The sequence below is a fragment of the Mixophyes fleayi genome, chromosome 2 (genome assembly GCF_038048845.1).
Source record: "Mixophyes fleayi isolate aMixFle1 chromosome 2, aMixFle1.hap1, whole genome shotgun sequence".
NCBI lineage: Eukaryota > Metazoa > Chordata > Amphibia > Anura > Limnodynastidae > Mixophyes > Mixophyes fleayi.
The window spans coordinates 235886605-235904438 of NC_134403.1; the positions used below are offsets into that span (position 1 = coordinate 235886605).

Below are 17834 nucleotides of genomic sequence, written 5' to 3' on the forward strand. Positions count from 1 at the left end.
TTCATTGGCCATGTCATCAGTATATTTCTTTTGCACTAAATGGTTTTCTTATCTTTTGACTTTGTGAGCACAATTGGGACTCTTTCATTTGTTGATTTATTAGTAAAAGGAGGATACATGCATAACCATCTATTCTTTGGTATGAGTGTTTAGAACATCTACAGCAGAAACAGCAGATGGTGAGAGAATGCTCAAGGAAAGTCTATGACGAGCAGCAACTGGTAATGAGTAGATGAATGTACACGAGGAACCAGATGGACAAGTAAACGTGAGGAGAGTCAGTGGTCTGCGTATAGCAAGTTGTACCACTGCTATAGTGAGGAGGAATGTCCAGGAGTAGCGAGGAGGTAGTGAGAGTCAGCGGTCTGCGTATAGGAAGTTGTACCGCTGTCTATAGTGAAGGAATGGATTCCAGGTGCAAGTAGGTAACAGGGAAGTCAGTGGTCTGCGTATAGCAAGTTGTACCACTGCTTATGCGAGAGGATACTTGAAACTGGTGTCACAGGGAAACAGGAGTCAGTGGTCTGCGTCAGCAAGTTGTACCACTGCTATATATATGTGAGGGGCACGAGGTGATGAATGTAAAGCAGAGTATACACAGGGCACACAGAACTTGATCCCACGATGATATCCACAATACAACAATAACTGACAAGCGCTGCTTGAAGTATACAAAGTCACAATAGCTATCCAGGTAATAGGAAACAAAGTCAATGGTAACAATAGCTTCAGTAGATAGGAGACTCCGGAGAAGAACACAACTCAGTCCAGATGGATATGCAATACAAAAGCAAAGTCAATGGAAAGTATGCATACCGCGGTTCAGGAGAGCAGGCTGTCAGAGAGACGTGCAGGGATACCTGAACGGCTGAAGGCCGGCAGGAGGAGAGACCACTGGAGGGTGGAAGCGGTAATCAGGTTGGTGCAGCGCACGGCAGGTAATCCAGAATCAACGAAGCAATACTCAGGAAGCAGTAGTAAGTGAAACTGGAAACATGAACACGGGAGAGTTGAGGCTGTCTGGTATCCAGCAGTAGTGGTGGAGGCAGCGGAGAGAAGACACGCTGAACACGGGAGAGTAGAGGCGGTCTGGAACCCTGTAGTAGTAACGGAGGCAGCAGAGAGCTGACACGCTGAACACAGGGGAGTTGAGACGAACTGGAGTCCGGTAGTAGTAGCAGATAGGAATCAGCTGAGTGCAGGCACGATGAACACAGGAGAGTTGAGACGAACTGGGGTCCGGTAGTAGTAGCAGATAGGAATCAGCTGAGTGCAGGCACGATGAACACAGGAGAGTTGAAGTGGTCTGGAAACCACAATAGCAGTAAACAGGAATCAGCTGGAGCTGAATACACGAGGAAACACAGGAACACCTTCAGAGGCTCATGGGGAATGAGACTCCAAGATCAGGCAACCAGGTAATGGTCACAGGTGGTTTAAATAGGGAGGGTTGCCTGATCATCCAATCAATTAAAAGCAACAGGTACTGAAGGTTTGATAAGGGCTGCACATGCGCAGACCCTCAGGATGGCGGACGGCCACGGGAAATGGCACTCACAGTCCGGTGAGTGACAGGAAAAGAGAAAAATATTTTAAAAAGTTCCATGTTTCTGCAGGTACTACAATTAAAGCAGGAGAAGCCATATCTTTTGTTTTCAGGCCAATCAGACTCTGGATGGACAATCTATATACACAAGAAAAAGTAGACAATGCTTGCTAAAAGTATTAATTTCTAGTATGGAACAGCATTTCCAATTTACAGGTCTACCATTTGGCCTCTCAACCTGACCCTGAGCATTCACAAGGTTCTGGTGGTCCTGATGGCCGCTCTCAGAAAACCTAGAGTGTTGCCATATCTAAACGATAGTCCCATAATAGGAAAATCTAAAAATATTGACAAAATCAGGACATCAAGGTAATTGAGTCATTATGTATCGATTGAACAATTGCAATTTCTGGGTATATAGATAGAAATGAGACAAAAAGCATTGGTGTCACGAGAGAATAAACAAGGTTCAAATACTTGCTTATCTAATCTCAACAGAAGTCTTCTCTGAGGGAATGTCTCTGGCTCTAAATAGTTCTCCTTAACCTTAGGTAATCTCCCATGTGCGGGATGGCATTGACAAACAGTGGGATCACAATACTAGGAACAACCTCTAAGACTTACACAGAACACTAGAGGGTCTCTGTACTGATGGCAAGATCCAACAATAAACCAGCATAGACTGTGGTAACCACAGATTCAAGCTCCAAAGGTTGGGTAGTTAACATAAATACAGATGTAATACAGGGTGTATGGAATCAAATGTAAGAGAGATTACATGCAAAGATCCTGGAAGTCAATGTGGCGAGCAATACAACACTTTGTGTCTGAATTGCAGCACAAACATCTATAGATCCTTTCAAACAATTGGATGGTGGTAGCCTTCCTAAACAGACAGGGAGGCACCAAGGAAGAACACATGATGGCAGATATATCAGCAATAATATCGTAGGCAAAAAAACATCTAACATCCACCTTAGCACTTCATGTAGCAGGAAAGGAAAACAAGGTGGCAGATTATCTTCGTCAGGTATCAGATACATCCAGGAGAATGAACACTTAAGTATTTCAACAAATAGAAAAGTTCCTGGTCCCACAAAAAGATTGAAAAGTCAAAATACCAAAGAGAAAGAGAAAAATAAAAAATATCTACTTCAGTCACAAGGTCTCAAAAACAGAGGGAAGAGATGCCCTAATAAAGCTTTGGAAATTCAAAGCAGGGTAAATGTTACCTCCTGATCCTCTGGTTGCACATACACTAAAGAGAAAAAAAAGGGAAGGAAATTCTCCCATTTTGTCCTCACTCACAATGGCTCCCAGTAGCATGGAAGATAATTGTGGAGCAAGCATGGCCAACTCGGCCACACATTCAACATCGTGGGCAAGTTTTTCACCCAAATCAAAAGAACTTCTATTTGATGGTGTGGAGATTGAGCAGTCATTATCGAAGAGTAAAGTTATCTCTGAAAAAGTGATTGGAGTACTACTATAGACAAGAAAGAATAATATAAAACATACTACAGAGTTTGGAATATTTTTATATGTTTGTACAAGGCCAAATTAATCAATGTACTGGATACTACAATACCTCAGATACTGGACTTTCTGGACACAAAATTAATATTAGACAATCTAAATCAAGAGGTTCTTTCCAGCAGCAAAAGAATTCTTACATATAATAAAAGTGGCTAAAGAAACCTTTCTGAGTATGAAAATAGTTAAAGGCTGGAGGGGAACTGCATACCCCAATAAAGAATATGCAACAAAAGAAAAAATATGCAGCAGTGCTCTACAGCTATTAAAAAAAACCAAAATAAAAAGATCTGTGGATAATATAAACCAATTTATTAAAAAATAGTTTTAACATGCACCAAATATGAGTTCATATATTAAAACAAATACCTGCTATAAAGAGCCTGTTTTTGCTTTGGACCCCTATAATTTACGGAAGGCTGTGGCTACAATATAGTACTCAGGAGCCCGACAGCAAGTACCAGGATCTATGGAACAGGGGTCATAACGATCAGCTACAATAGGTAAAATATTTTTTGCTATGCACATTTTCAGTATATCTGGACATTACATCTTGTAATGTATCTTGGAAGAGATTAATTCTATTCCAGTTAAAGATCTGTCTAGGATTCCTACAAAGCTCAGCAACATCGGTTTCATTATGTATATTAATAATAGGGTTTGATTCTAATAAAACATTTCTAAGCATTTTGGAAGCCCCTTTGTTTGAATTACGATTTATTGAAGCACTTCCAAAATGTTTCTGCGATATAGTGAAACAACTATTAAGTTTGGACGAAAGCTGAGGACATCATTTTACCGCTATAAGATCCTTATTAATTGTACTAGTCCTCAACAGATATATATATATATATATATATATATATATATATATATATATATATGCGGCTGTTTTATAAGATATGTGAATACGTTGATTAGAAATAATTTTTTAATAATTTGAGCTCATATTTGGTGCATGTTAAAACTAATTGTTCAATAAATTGGTTTATATTATTCACTGATCTCTTTATGTTGTTTAATAATTTTAGAGCGCTGCAGCAAAAAAATTTGCCCTTGCATAAAATCGCAGCACCTTGTGATCTCAAATTGGTTTTAGAGACTGTAACATTAGAATCCTTTGAACATCTACAGAAAGTATCGCTCAAATGGCAAACGCTCAAAGTAATATTCTAGCCATCACATCTGCTAGAAGGGTGGGAGAACCTTAAGCTCTATGGTACAGAGTCGTTTCTGAACTCTCAGATAAAGTGGTGTCGCAAACAATTTCGGCATTCTTGCCTGTAGTAGTTTGCAAATTTCATGTGAACCATGAAAATTGTACTTTCAGCTCTGTATCCAGAGCCAGCTAAAAATAAAGAGAAAATAACTGCATACATTAGATCTGGCCAAAGCAATGTCTGTGTATAATTGCAGAACAAAAGATGTCAGAAGAACAGATCATTAACATGTACTTCCTGAAGATTTAAGGCAAGATCAAGCTGTTTTATTAAAAACACACTTGCAAAATGAAGTAAGGAATTTCACAGTCTTAAGAGGGGTAAATATGTGTTGTCAAAAATGTTGAAGGCATGTGCCACAACATCAGTGGCTAACTCTTGAGCTCATAAGGAGCAGGCTTTAGCAAAAGAGCTTTGTAAAGCAGCAGGCTGGCCATCATTCTCCAGACACTATCTTCTGGATGTTATGACTTCTCTGTTTAGATGAAAATTTCTTCAAGCAGTTGATCAATAAAAATCTTCTATGTGTATGGATTAATAAGTGTGTAAATTATTTCTTTTTTGACCCCCAAATGTGATTGCTTGGGTACATTTGGAAAAGGCAAATTATGTTTACTTGATTATTTCATTTCCTTCAGGAACTTCATGCCGGTCCCAATGTTTCCTCCCATGTGTCATTGGACGTATTTTTCAGAGACAGTTTGGGAAGTCACTCAAAAGACACGGAAGGAAATATGGAGTGAATGACACTATATACCTTCTGGGGATGTCAACAGTGTTCCTGTCTCTACTCAGCCAATTATGGATTAACCTGTATGTATTGGCTGCCATGGAGTTTTCATAAGGAAATTAAATTATCAGCTAAACATAATTTGCCTATATACTCATTTCCCCCCACCACCCTCCCCCTTTGTTGCTCCTCTACCATTATGCACTTCCTGTTGTTCATTTTCAATCACTGTCTCATGTAATTCTTTTTAATTCTTCCCCCCAACATCCCCTGCAATTCATTATCTCTATTCCCATGCCACTTCTTAACTCATATAAAGGTGGTGAGAAGAGTAGAGGATGTCCCTAGTATCACATACCATACTGCTTCACCAGGTCGTTGATAGGCTGTGAACATGTGCAGGGATGACATCATATTCATATGAATGCCCTGCTCAAAGCATGGTGTGTGTGTGATACCCAAGGACCTACCATCCTATACCCACCGACTATATACACAGAAGCGATGAGGAGATGGGAGAATTACAAGAGAAGGGAAAAGCAGAGAGTTTTGTTCCTGGATATTCCTGGGAGTAACTTTAAAAAAAATGCTGTTAGGGTTAAAGTCTGGTAGCATTGTCTTTCTTTCCTTATGTTGTCTATTTCATACGTTAGTTCAACACTGTTATTTGTACCTTGTCTGTATTGCACTGAACACAACATCTGCTCCTCTATTTGCTTTCCTGTTTCAAATTTACTCAGCACATTTCTATACATAATAGTATGTAAAACAAAACCATGTAACTGCATAAATATGTTAATCTAACAAACATGATTTATTCATTATATGAATGGGTAAGAGAATGTGTTTGGAGCATGGTAAAATTCAAATTACCATTGATTGCCACAAATCTGGTCCACCGATCACAGCCAATAAGTGCATGGTTATTATGAAGATCTGCACTTCAGTTACATCGATTCTGATTATATCCAGGAAGCCAGAAAAAAAAATGACAAACATAATTATTACAACAATATTATTTTAAAAAGTATTATATTAGTTCTGAGACTGGTTATTAAACAATTACATTACAGTAGTCTATATTTAAAAAAAAAAAAAAAAAACATTTCAAAATTCAGCAGCACATATGCATTTGTATGTAAAATGATGACAAATGGAAACACAGGGAATTAATTATAGGCCCACTAAACGTAGCTTTATTTAAGAGCTGCATGTGACATTCACAAATTTCAGGAGAGTAAGCTAATTCAAGGATACTGCAAGGAACCTTTTGGCTTTAAAATAGCCGATAACAGGAAAATGCTTTCAGTTGTTGTATACAAAATTAAATACATAAAAGGAGACATTAACTCTTATCTATTTTTTCATAGTAAACTACATCATAAATGAAGTCCTATCCTATTACAATCATTGGTTGAAGTTGCGATATGGAAAATGTAAGTGAATGGAATTTGAGAATTAACAATGAAAGCTATCCACAGTATTTCAAAATAGGCCTTGTGCTTGCACAGAAGTACTTTATTGGGATAAAATGTGGATTTGCTAGGAAGAATCAGAATTAGTGTATTAGGCCTCATACTCACAGGTGTTTTACTTGTGCTTTTAATGCTTAAATGTTTGATATGTAAAAAAAAAATACACTAATTGGTAAAGTAAGACTAAAAACAATGGTTACTAGTGTCAGACCTGTTTACATGTGTTTTACATGAGAAAACGCCAGTGGATATGAGCACTTCTGAAGAGGCTCTTTTTTCTGAAGAGCAGTCTATAAAATAAAATTAACAGAAGGAGATCGATCACCCTTTCATAGTATGGGAACTTATAGTATGGGAACTTATAGTATGGGAACTTATATTAGTGAATGCTTTAGGATGTATTTTCATATTTAATACAGTTATATAGTATTATGTTTATAGAACCTTCAAACAAATTAATATGTAGAAAATAAAAACAAAGTTACTTGTAGAAGTAAATTAGTAAATATATTAAATAATTGCTATTTGTGATATATAGATAGATTAACAGAATTTCAATTTTCATATATTTTTCCTGGAAGATGAGGGCAAGAAAAGAAAATTTGCTATTGGTGTTTATGGCAGGGGTAATTTTTTAATTCAAAATCAAGATATTTATTATACACAGTATGGCTGTTTGCTGCATCTTTCAACTGTTTTTTTCAAATCTTATTGTGGACACACATAGGCCGATTCTACTGCACAGCGCTACATCAAGATTCTTGTCAAAAATGGGCACATACGCAAGTGGCCAAATTGGAAAAGATGATTGTTAAGTTCTCAATACAAGCAGCCTAATAATGATCCTATGAATTCTGAAAGGATTATTATCACACATTGCAGTTGTTTTAGGGCTACACATGCTGCAAAGTCTGGCCTTTTGTCAGGCTTACACAATTGTAAAGATCATCATCAACATTTATTTATATAGCGCCAGCAAATTCTGTAGCGCTTTACAATTGGGAACATACATTAATAAGACAATACTGGGTAATACATACAGAGAGAGAGGTAAGAGGGCCTTGCTCGCAAGCTTATAATCTATGGGGATGTAGCACTGCTGGCCTTACATAATTAATGTGTCTCCAGAACGGCTGTGGAGACACCTTGAGCTTACTTTTTTACTGAAATATCTGCTAATTTTTGCTTGAGCCCCATAGAGCTGTGAGCAAAATGAGCGGATATTTTTACCGTACCAACGGTAAAAATGTGCGGCCACGGTTTTCAGGAACTTTGCGGCTAATTGAATCTCCCCCATTAAGTGCATATACTAAAAAAGTGGCAGCACAATGGCACATGGGATAGGATTGCTAACTCACAGCACTGGGATCATTAATTTGATTCCAACCAGTACCCTATTTGTGTGGAATTTGAATGTCCGCTCCATGGTTGAGTGGGTTTCCGTGGGAAACTCTGGTTTCCGCCCATAAAAACCATACTGGTTGGTTAAGACAAAAATAGACCCTGGTGTGTGGGGTATATAATTTAGACTATAAGTGCCAATGGGGCAGGAACAGATGTAAGTGATTATATAAGGCAGCAACTGAGCACAACCAAGATGACTGCCTCATCCTCTTCAAAATGTAAAGTGCTTTGAGTTATATTGGGAGAAAAGTGCTATATAAATAAATCCCACCCCTTCTAACTGTAATTGAATGCTTATCTGTAGAGTCCACAGCAAAAAGTAAATGTGATAAATAATTAAAAATATAGAGTCCCATAAAGGTTATTTCGCAATAATTCAAGTTTATTTACAATAATATTGAATAAATATGAATCACTTGGGCAGTTTAAAAAACTTCATGGTGTCAAATTAATCTACACTAATGTAATGTGCAGATTATATACACACACACACAGTATATATTAGATTAGACTTGGGACACATTTTTAAAAAAAGACTTATATTGAGACAACGAAATATTTTAAGAAACTAACAATAGATTAGGATCATCACAACACATTTACATCTTATAAATAGTAATGTAATCAAATTAGAATGTAACTCGTTTTTTTGTATAATAAATATCCCTCAACTAGAAAAATATTCAGGGTACTATTAGTAGGACTGTAGGTGGTGGCAGTGGCGAATGGGGCCACAATGGTTCTGCTAGTTGGAGGAGGGAGCTTAGAGTACAAACAAAAAGTTTGGCTTCAGTTGTTCATTAACACAACAATTTACTGCCTAACTTAATGCTAACATGATTAAATATAGTTTAATATAAGGACAGAAGGAAGAAGAGAGAAGGCAACATTTTGTTACCACTTGAGGTTAGGTTCAAGTATTTCTTTTCAGCCAATCATCAGTGATTGCCCTTGTTATAGCCTATAAGAAAACACAACAATTCTCCATGAAGCCGAGGCCTGGACAAAATTGTTAGAAAATTAGGAACCAACAACTTTGTAATGAAAAATCTTTGGCTGAACAAAACTTTTAGGAGTGAGGCTAAGTAAATTGATGAGCTATGCAAAATAGTTGGTGCCTGTTGTTTTCTCACAAAAATATTGACCAATATATTGCAAAGCATCCTAACAAAGGTTTATAAATAATAATGATCGGCATATAGGGTGCATTTGCGTGAAGCGGAGAGATGGATGTGTTTAAATGAGCAAGTTCATCCACCTCATATTAAAAACTTTGCTCAGCAACACACATATCCTTACAATTGTAAAGCACCTGAACTGGAAAACTTGTCCAATAGGAACAGCTAAGCAGAAGGAGAAATATAGGCAGACACAAATGTCAGAGAAATTCGATCACTAAGTCACAAGCCCGAAAATTCTTAACCAAAAGGAGAGCATAGTGGTAGGAAAGCATTAGAGGAGCACAGTGCAGTGTTTCTCTAGATCAGCCAGACCATTCAGGCTGGCAGCAAGTGTGAAACCCTGTCAATGAGAATTGGGGTGCTTCCTTGCACCAGAAACCGAGGCAAAGCAAGCTAATGTGAGACCTGATCAGGAGGATTGTAGGACAATGACTGCAGTTGTTCTAGGTGCACAACTGAATAGAAATAGTTTCTTCATATAAATCTGCACTAGACAAAGCTGTGGGTGACTTGACTGCAGACATCATTTAAATAGGTAATTGCATAGCAAAAGTAGAAAATGTCATGGACTATTCTTTAATTCATACCACATACTTGGAAGATGAAAACTGTGCCCTTTGGGACAAGATTCAAACTTTAGTATAAGCAAGAGGACATAGAAAAAGATAGACACCAAAATATGAGAGTATTGGAATTAGTTTTATTTATATTCCTCGCTTTGCCAGGAAAAACCATGGAGAATATTAAAACACCATTATTTTGGAACCAATGATGATGATGCAAAAGCTGTACACGTGAGGTGGAAATTAAGGGGTTAAAGATACAGATCTTTAAATGAGTTATCTCAGGCTAAATGGACAGCTTTCCATTTAAATGTCATATGACATATGACAATAATGTATTAAACATTTTTTTGTCTAAATGTGAAAATGAATGTTTGCGAAGGTAGTATGTGGGACCTAGACAAAATTGCATTGGAATGGTAGAAAGTATCACCTTGTTCATTGGGTTAAGAAAGAGACGCACAGTGAGAGACTTGCTGCTGCCTTAACTGTGAGCAGGACTACGGCTCTGCGGTTTCAGCAAAAGAATTACTCCCTTGAGAACTCAGAGGAGCTAAGCTGAGATGACAAATGAGGACCAGACTTTTACTTAAATGTCATTGACAGATAATCATTTGGGCATAGTTAATTATTTACTATAGAGGTTGGGGTGGAAGGATGGTGAGCAACACTGAAAGTTGTATAATATTAGGATACGACGTTCACGTCAAGTTTCTTGAGGGTACAATCTGAAAGAAATCAAGAACAGGGGCTTTCAATAAGTCATGTTTGTTTTAAAATTAAGTACAAACCTTTAAAATAGCATAGATTCACCATGCAAGTTGCCGGACATACTCTCCCTCCCAACACTTGCAATCCCTACCGATTACCTTTTCTTTCTAACACTTCCTTGATAATCTTAGTGACCCCATACATAGATATTTTGCTATCTTACCTCCTTCCCATCATTTTCAGAGCTTTCTTGCGTATCCTTAATTCTACCTTTAGGAATAGAATTAAAATGCCTAGTTGTAAGTAGTATATATCCTAAAAAGCAGCTTTCTAACTAGTCTACTAGTATCCAAAAGCAAGTTTTTGCTCCTCAAATAAAAACAGAATTTCTGATAAGTTTTAAGCAATGTGCTAAATCATGAATCTTCTAAATTCAATTTTTGATTATAAAATGTATCATACATTTGTTGACTGACCTCTGCCCAGGACAGACGTGTCCTGCCTGCTCTCCTGCTCTCTCCAGCGGAGCCCAGCCCAGCTTGGAACCCCTCTGGGCCCCGTATTCAAACATGGAGATGCCTGACTCCTCTACCACCGGGCTCTACCACTAATGGCCGGTGAAATCTGCCTCCCTCCCTCCCTCCCTCGGGGTATTACCCGCTGATCCTCTGCCGCTGTCTCTACGCCAGGCCGTGGCTTCGGCCTCACTCTCCGGCCTCCTCGTGCTCCTACCTGATGCTGGACCTCCTGCCACCACGCTGCTGACTCCCGCTGCTCCACTTCCTGCTCTTCTCGTCTGTTCATCGCCTGCTGTCTGGTCCTGCCGTATGGACCTCCATGACCGCTGCTCCCGCTGTCCTGTGGATCTAGGCTGCTGTGTCGTCTCTAGTCTTCCAGCTGCTGTTCTTGTGGCTGCTTCGCTTCTGCTCCTCCAGACCGACGCTGCTGTTCTCCTTCAGCTGATCCCCTCCGTGACTCCTGCTGCTCCGTCTGCTGTGGTCTCCCGCCGTCTCCTGCCACTCCGACTGCTGTGGTCTCCCTCTGTTACATTTCCACTGTATTATACAAGGGGAAACATTTATAAATTATGTTTGCAGCCTCCCCCATTGTCTGTGGTGAAAGCCCACAGAATGGTAATAGAAGTTTGGATGGAGCGTCTCCTGACGCCCACCTCCTTACGTGGCTCCTCTCCTGTCCTTCTGTGGATGCCCCCTCATCTCATCTGATGCCCTGCAACCCTCTCGAAGCCTCCTACTCTCCACAACCGTCTCCCTGGGCCTGTGACTCTGCCTCACCGTGACTCTTGTCTTCGTCCTTAACTGACTTTCTTACTGTGACTCTCCTTTTCCCCCCTGGATCTACACCTTTGCCTGCACCTCAGACTTGTTTGGTACCTGTTACTATTTTACCGGATTTTAATCTTTACCTGTTTTTATTTTTACCTGATATTATTTTACCTGCCATTAATTTGTCTTGTTTTTATAATATTTTACCTGCCATTATGTTGCTTTGTTTCTTTTTTTTCTGAATTTTTCTCTTACCTGTTTCTATTTTTACCAGTTTTTACTCTGATCTGTTTCATTGTCCTTACTATCTCACTGTCCTGTTGCTCCATGTTTTCCATGCCCTAACTTTATTATCGTCTTATATATTGCTTTTGTCTTCTATATTGCTATTGTCTCGCATACTGCTATTGTCTTCCTTGCTGCTATTTTCTTCCTTGCTGCTATTAAATTCCATATTGCTATTGTATTCCATATTGCTATTGTCCTCCATATTGCTATTGTCTCCCTGTTGTCTTCCATATTGCTATTATCTCCCTGATATTACTCTTATCTATGTTTCTCTGTCCTCTTTATCTCGCTGTTCTGTTACTCCTTGCCTTATTTTCTGTTTTTGTCTTCCAAGCCCTCCTTGCCTTATCTTCAGCTCTGTCATACTAGGCCTCTCTAATCGACCTCATCCCTTTCGCTCTTGGTCTCCCCTCCTCCTCCCTCTTTTCTGCCCTCCCTCCTCCCTTCTGTCACCCCCCCTCTCTCTCCTTACTATGCCTCCCCGCTCTCATTCCATACCCATACTCTCCCCCGCCTTACCTCACCCGCTCCTCCTCACCCCCCCGCGCACTGCCCATCTTGGTAACCTCATCCCCATCTCCCCCTCTCCTCTCCCCCTTTCTCATGTGCAATCTGGAACGTTAGATCAGTCTGCAATAAACTGACTGCTATCCACGACCTCTTTTTATCCAACTTCCTTAACCTTCTTGCCATTACTGAAACCTGGCTCTCCGATTCTGACACCGCCTCCCCCGCTGCCCTCTCCTATGGTGGCCTCTACTTCACCCACTCCGCCAGACCTGGTGCCCGCCCAGGTGGGGGGGTGGGCTTCCTCCTATCCTCCACCTGTACTTTTCGTGTCATTCCCCCTGAACCCTCCCTCTCCTTCTCCTCCTTTGAAGCCCACTCCATCCGCCTCTTCTACCCCATCCATCTCCGTGTCACTGTAATCTACTGCCCCTCTGGCCCCACCTCCCTCTACCTTGACAACTTTGCTGCCTGGCTTCCTCACCACCTCTCATCCGACCTCCCCTCCATCATCCTCGGCGACTTTAACTTCGCCATGGACAATCCCACCGACCCTGCTTTCAGCAAACTGCTCACCCTTTCTTCCTCCCTTGGTCTTACCCAATGGATCTCCTCCTCTACCCACTGCCTTGGTCACTCCCTTCATCTTGTCTTCTACCTATGTAGTCTCTCTGAATTCTCCATCTCTCCCTTTCCTCTATCCGATCACCATCTCCTCTCCTTCTCTCTCTCCTCTTCCTCTGCTCCTCCCCCCTGCCCAAACCTACTCTGTCCATACGCAACCTCGACGGTCTTAACCCGGCCTCTCTGTCCTCCTCTCTCGATACCCTCCTTTCTCCCCTTTCCTCCCTGGCCTGCCCCATCCAAGCGGTCTCCCTCTACAACCTCACCCTCACCTATGCTCTGGATGTGGTCGCCCCTGCCCACTCCGTCCACCCTTGCTGTTCCAAACCCCAACCCTGGCACTCCAAATTTACCCGCTTCCTCCAAAAATGCTCCTGTACCACTGAACACCACTGGTGAAAATCCCGCTCCCTGGCTGACTTCCTCCAATTTAGATTCATCCTTTTATCCTACAGCTCTGCCCTCTCACTCGCTAAACAATCTTTCTTTAAAACCCTCATCTCGTCCCAATCTTCTAACCCCCGCCACCTCTTCGCCACCTTCAACACTCCCCTGGCCCCTCCCTCTCCTCCCACCCCTTCTTCCCTGACTGCCTCCGACTTCGCCTCTTTTTTCTCCTCTAAAATTGAGGCCATCCGACTTGAAATCTCCTCCTCCACTCTCTCGTCCACCCCCCCCACTCCTCCGTCCGTCCCCCCCTAGCCACCTTTCCCTCTACTCCTTCCGCCTCACCACGGGCGAGGAAGTCCACTCTCATTTCATCCTCCCCCCCTCTACCTGTCCCCTGGATCCCATCCCCTCCCACCTTCTTCGCTCCCTTTCCCCCACCACCTGCCCCCACCTCGCCCACCTCTTTAATCTTCCCCTCCTCCTTCAAACATGCTCTTGTATCCCCCATTCTTAAGAAACCTAATCTTGACCCCACTTCTCCCTCCAACTATCGCCCCATATCTCTCCTCCCCTTTGCCTCCAAAATTCTCGAAAGGCTCATCTGCAGCTATCTCTACCTTTCTGAACATTCCCTCCTTGATCCTCTCCAATCTGGTTTCCGCCCCCTTCACTGCACTGAAACTGCCCTGGCTAAAGTCACCAATGATCTCCTCTCATCCTCCTTGATCTCTCTGCAGCCTTCGACACCGTCGACCACCCCCTCCTCCTCCACACCTTCCAGTCCTTTGGCCTCTCCGGCCCAGTCTTGTCCTGGTTCACCTCTTACCTTGCTGACCGTTCCTTCTCCGTCTCCACCTCTGGGTCTCTCTCCACCCCGTCCACCCTTCTAGTCGGGGTCCCTCAGGGCTCTGTTCTGGGACCCTTACTCTTCCCTGGGTGAACTCATCAGCTCCTACGGCCTCAACTACCATCTCTACGCCGACGACACTCAACTATACCTCTCCGCTCCTGATCTCTCTCCCTCCCTCCTCTCTAGGGTGTCCGCCTGCCTCTCTGCCATCTCCTCCTGAAAGTCCTTTAGATTCCTCAAACTTAACCTCGCCAAAACTGAACTCATAGTCTTTCCTCCCCCTCACACCTCGCCCCCTTCTGTCCTCTCTATCACTGTCGACAACACCTCTATCTCCCCTGTCCCCCAACTTCGCTGCCTCGGTGTACTAAAGGCTGCCTCTGTGTCATACTCGACTCCTCTCTCTCTCTCCTTTGGCCCGCACATTCTCTCTTTTGCTAAATCCTGCCGCTTCCAGCTGCGTAACATCGCTCACATCCGGCCCTTCCTCTCCCAAGATGCCACCAAATGTCTTATTCACTCTCTGATCATCTCCCGCTTGGACTACTGTAACCTCCTCCTCACTAGCCTCCCCCAATCTCATCTCGCTCCCCTTCAATCTGTACTTAACGCAGCCGCTAGGCTTATCTTCCTTTCTCGCTGCTCGTCTGTCTCCCCCTTCTACCAATCCCTTCACTGGCTCCCCTTCCCATACAGAATCCTCTTCAAGCTCCTCACTCTTACATACAAGGCCCTCGCCAACTCCACTGCACCCTACAACTCCACCCTCCTCTCTATTCATGCTCCATCCCGCCCCCTCCGATCTGCCAATGACCGTCGCCTCTCTTCCCCCTGATCACCTCCTCCCTTGATTTGGATTGATGATCAAAGATATCCCAAACATGGTAATAAAATCCTTAAGCAATATTTTTTGCTAATGGTGAATGGTACTGCTTTTGTATATGGGTAAGCTTCAAAGACAACCACAGTATTTGCAAACAATTGCAAGCACATGTTTAACATTGCAACACTTCTTTATTTGAATAAATATATTTAAATTGGAAATTTACAAAAGGTTTTCAAGGTGGGGATTGTGCTGCTTTCAATATCTTCTCAACCTTGCCCTCACTATATGCCTAAAAAAAAAAAGGCATGCATGTCAATACTAGTGAGCAACATATGTACAATTTTAAGCAAACCAATCCTTTTGCACCCAAGAAAAACTCCCGCCTTTATGTGGCAATCCATAATATGACAGTAGCAGTGCAAACACAAGTTATCAGGCAGAAATACTTCACCATAAAGCCTCCATATATAACATTTTCGGACTCAAGGGCTATATCTTGGAGGTTAGCTAGGTTAGTTAGGAAATGTAGTATGGCGAGAGAATGTTTTTTCCCAGTACAAAAGACTGTGCATTACCTGGTGTGGTATGAAACAGAGCAGCAGTTTTGGTAGTGGAGTTAGATAAACCATTTCCTTTGAGGACATATTGTGTGCTCTGAGGTATACAATTCCAACAGCAGAGGGTAATGGTAAAGCATCTAGACATAGAGCAACATGCAGGATATTTTTGGTTGGTAGCCCTTTTGAGGTGAGGAACCCACGTTGTTTCCACATTTATCCATAATCATGTCCTACACCAAATGCCTACTGAAAATCAGTGTGAACATTATAGGTGTTAACACACCTAGAAAACCATTTCTTGTATTTGGGATATAGAATAGCGAGCCAAATTAGAAGTTTGCATCCAGTATTACAGATTACCATATCATTTTAAACTTCTTTCCACAATGCTGATCAACTTGAAGATCGTTTAAATAAACTGAAATGTGAATATGTGAAACAACTCAAATAATCCAAAAATATAGTTAACTAAAGCAAACCATTTTTTTTAAAATCAAATATTTTTATTGAGATTTTTTAAAAACAGTACAAAAAAATGAAAAACATGACATTAGTTCCAAGACATGCTGCATTCCACAATATTTAGAAGAAACATAATAACAATCCAGATATTGCATTGTGCATCATACAAACATTGCACCTGAATGACAATATAAAGTAACAAGTATTATATTGTGTCCAGCTCCTTTAACCTCTTTGATGTAGGGGGAGAATAGTAAGACAATAAAATAGATGAGTATTTGCGATCTACCAGTGATGTTGAAGATATGTATGGGGGGGAGAAGCAGTCTCGAGATCTTACTAAAGTAGGTGAAAGGCATCAAATGTGGTCAAAATTCACAACCAGGGACCACACAGCATACCGTGACTTTGCCCATCTCAACCATACTTTGAAGTATTTTTCCATGGTGTTCCGGGACCAGTGAGTAAACCGCTAAATGCCCTACTGCTACATTAACTAGGGTTACCCAGGCACTAAAGTCAGGACTATATTAAACACTGCTGGCTGTGAAATATTGCAAAGACTGAAAACAACAGTCAACAAAGTGTCAAAACAGATTGCATTAAATAGAGTGATTAAAATGAGTAAAAAGTCTATTTATTTACATGTAGCCATTAGACTCCATGTGGATAAATGGCTTAAGATGCCAAAGTTCATGTAACATAATATAGCCTTCAAAAAGAAGTTTCACAGGCATCATTGCAGATGGTTACATAAGTTTCAGAAGAGAATACAAAACTATTCTACCTACACTAATATGTGAGGAAGAGAAGTAAGTGTAAACAGAAGGTGGACATTTTTTATTGAACACAGGAAGAAAAACGTTCAATGTCAGAGAGCAATGAGAAAAATGCAAGTTGTGGATGAGCACTGTTATTATTACAAAACAATGAAACGGCATACAAAATGATGTCAATATATACACCAATCATCCACAACATTAAAACCACCTACCTATTATTGTGTAGGACCCCCTCGTGCTGCCAAAACAGATCTGACCCGCCAAGGCATGTGGACTCCACAAGACCTCTGAAGGTGTCCTGTGGTCTGGTACCTAGACGTTCGCAACAGATCCTTTAAGTCTTGTAAGTTGCAAGGTGGGGCCTCCATGACTGACTTGTTTTTCCAGCACATCCCACAGATCATCAGCAGCAGCTATTTATATAGCCACACTAATTCCACAGCGCTATACAGACGACTCACTAACATCAGACCCTGTACTTCATCTGCAACAAAGTTTAGGTAGATGGTATTGGCAGGATACCATCCACATGAATGCCAGGACCCAAGGTTTCACATTACCCAGAGCATCACACTGCCTCCAACAGCTGCTTTCTTTTCATAGTGCATCCTGGTGTCATTTCTTCCCTAGGTAAATGTCGCACACGTACCAGGCTGTCGACATGATGTAAAAGAGATTCATCAGACCAGGCCACCTTCTTCCATTGCTCAATGGTCTAGTTCTGGCGTGGACATGCCAATTGTAGACACTTTCGACGGTGGATAGGGGTCAACATGGGCATTGATCGATCGGCGGCTACGCAGCCCCATACACAGCAAGCAGCAATGCATTAACATTTTCAGCAACTTGTGCTACATTAGCTTTTCTGTGGGATTGGAAAGATGGGCTAGCCTTCG

At 41.4% G+C, this 17834-nt stretch overlaps 1 protein-coding gene across 1 annotated transcript in view; it reads right to left on the reverse strand.

Moving 5' to 3' along the window:
- Positions 1-6000, reverse strand: part of LOC142138753 (choline/ethanolaminephosphotransferase 1-like) — a 56538-nt gene extending 50538 nt beyond the window's left edge. Inside the window, exon 1 of the mRNA XM_075195687.1 lies at positions 5903-6000. Coding sequence (XP_075051788.1) covers positions 5903-5950 — 48 coding nt within the window. The 5' untranslated portion in view covers positions 5951-6000. The remainder of the gene's footprint in view (positions 1-5902) is intronic.
- Positions 6001-17834: the final 11834 nt, after the last annotated feature.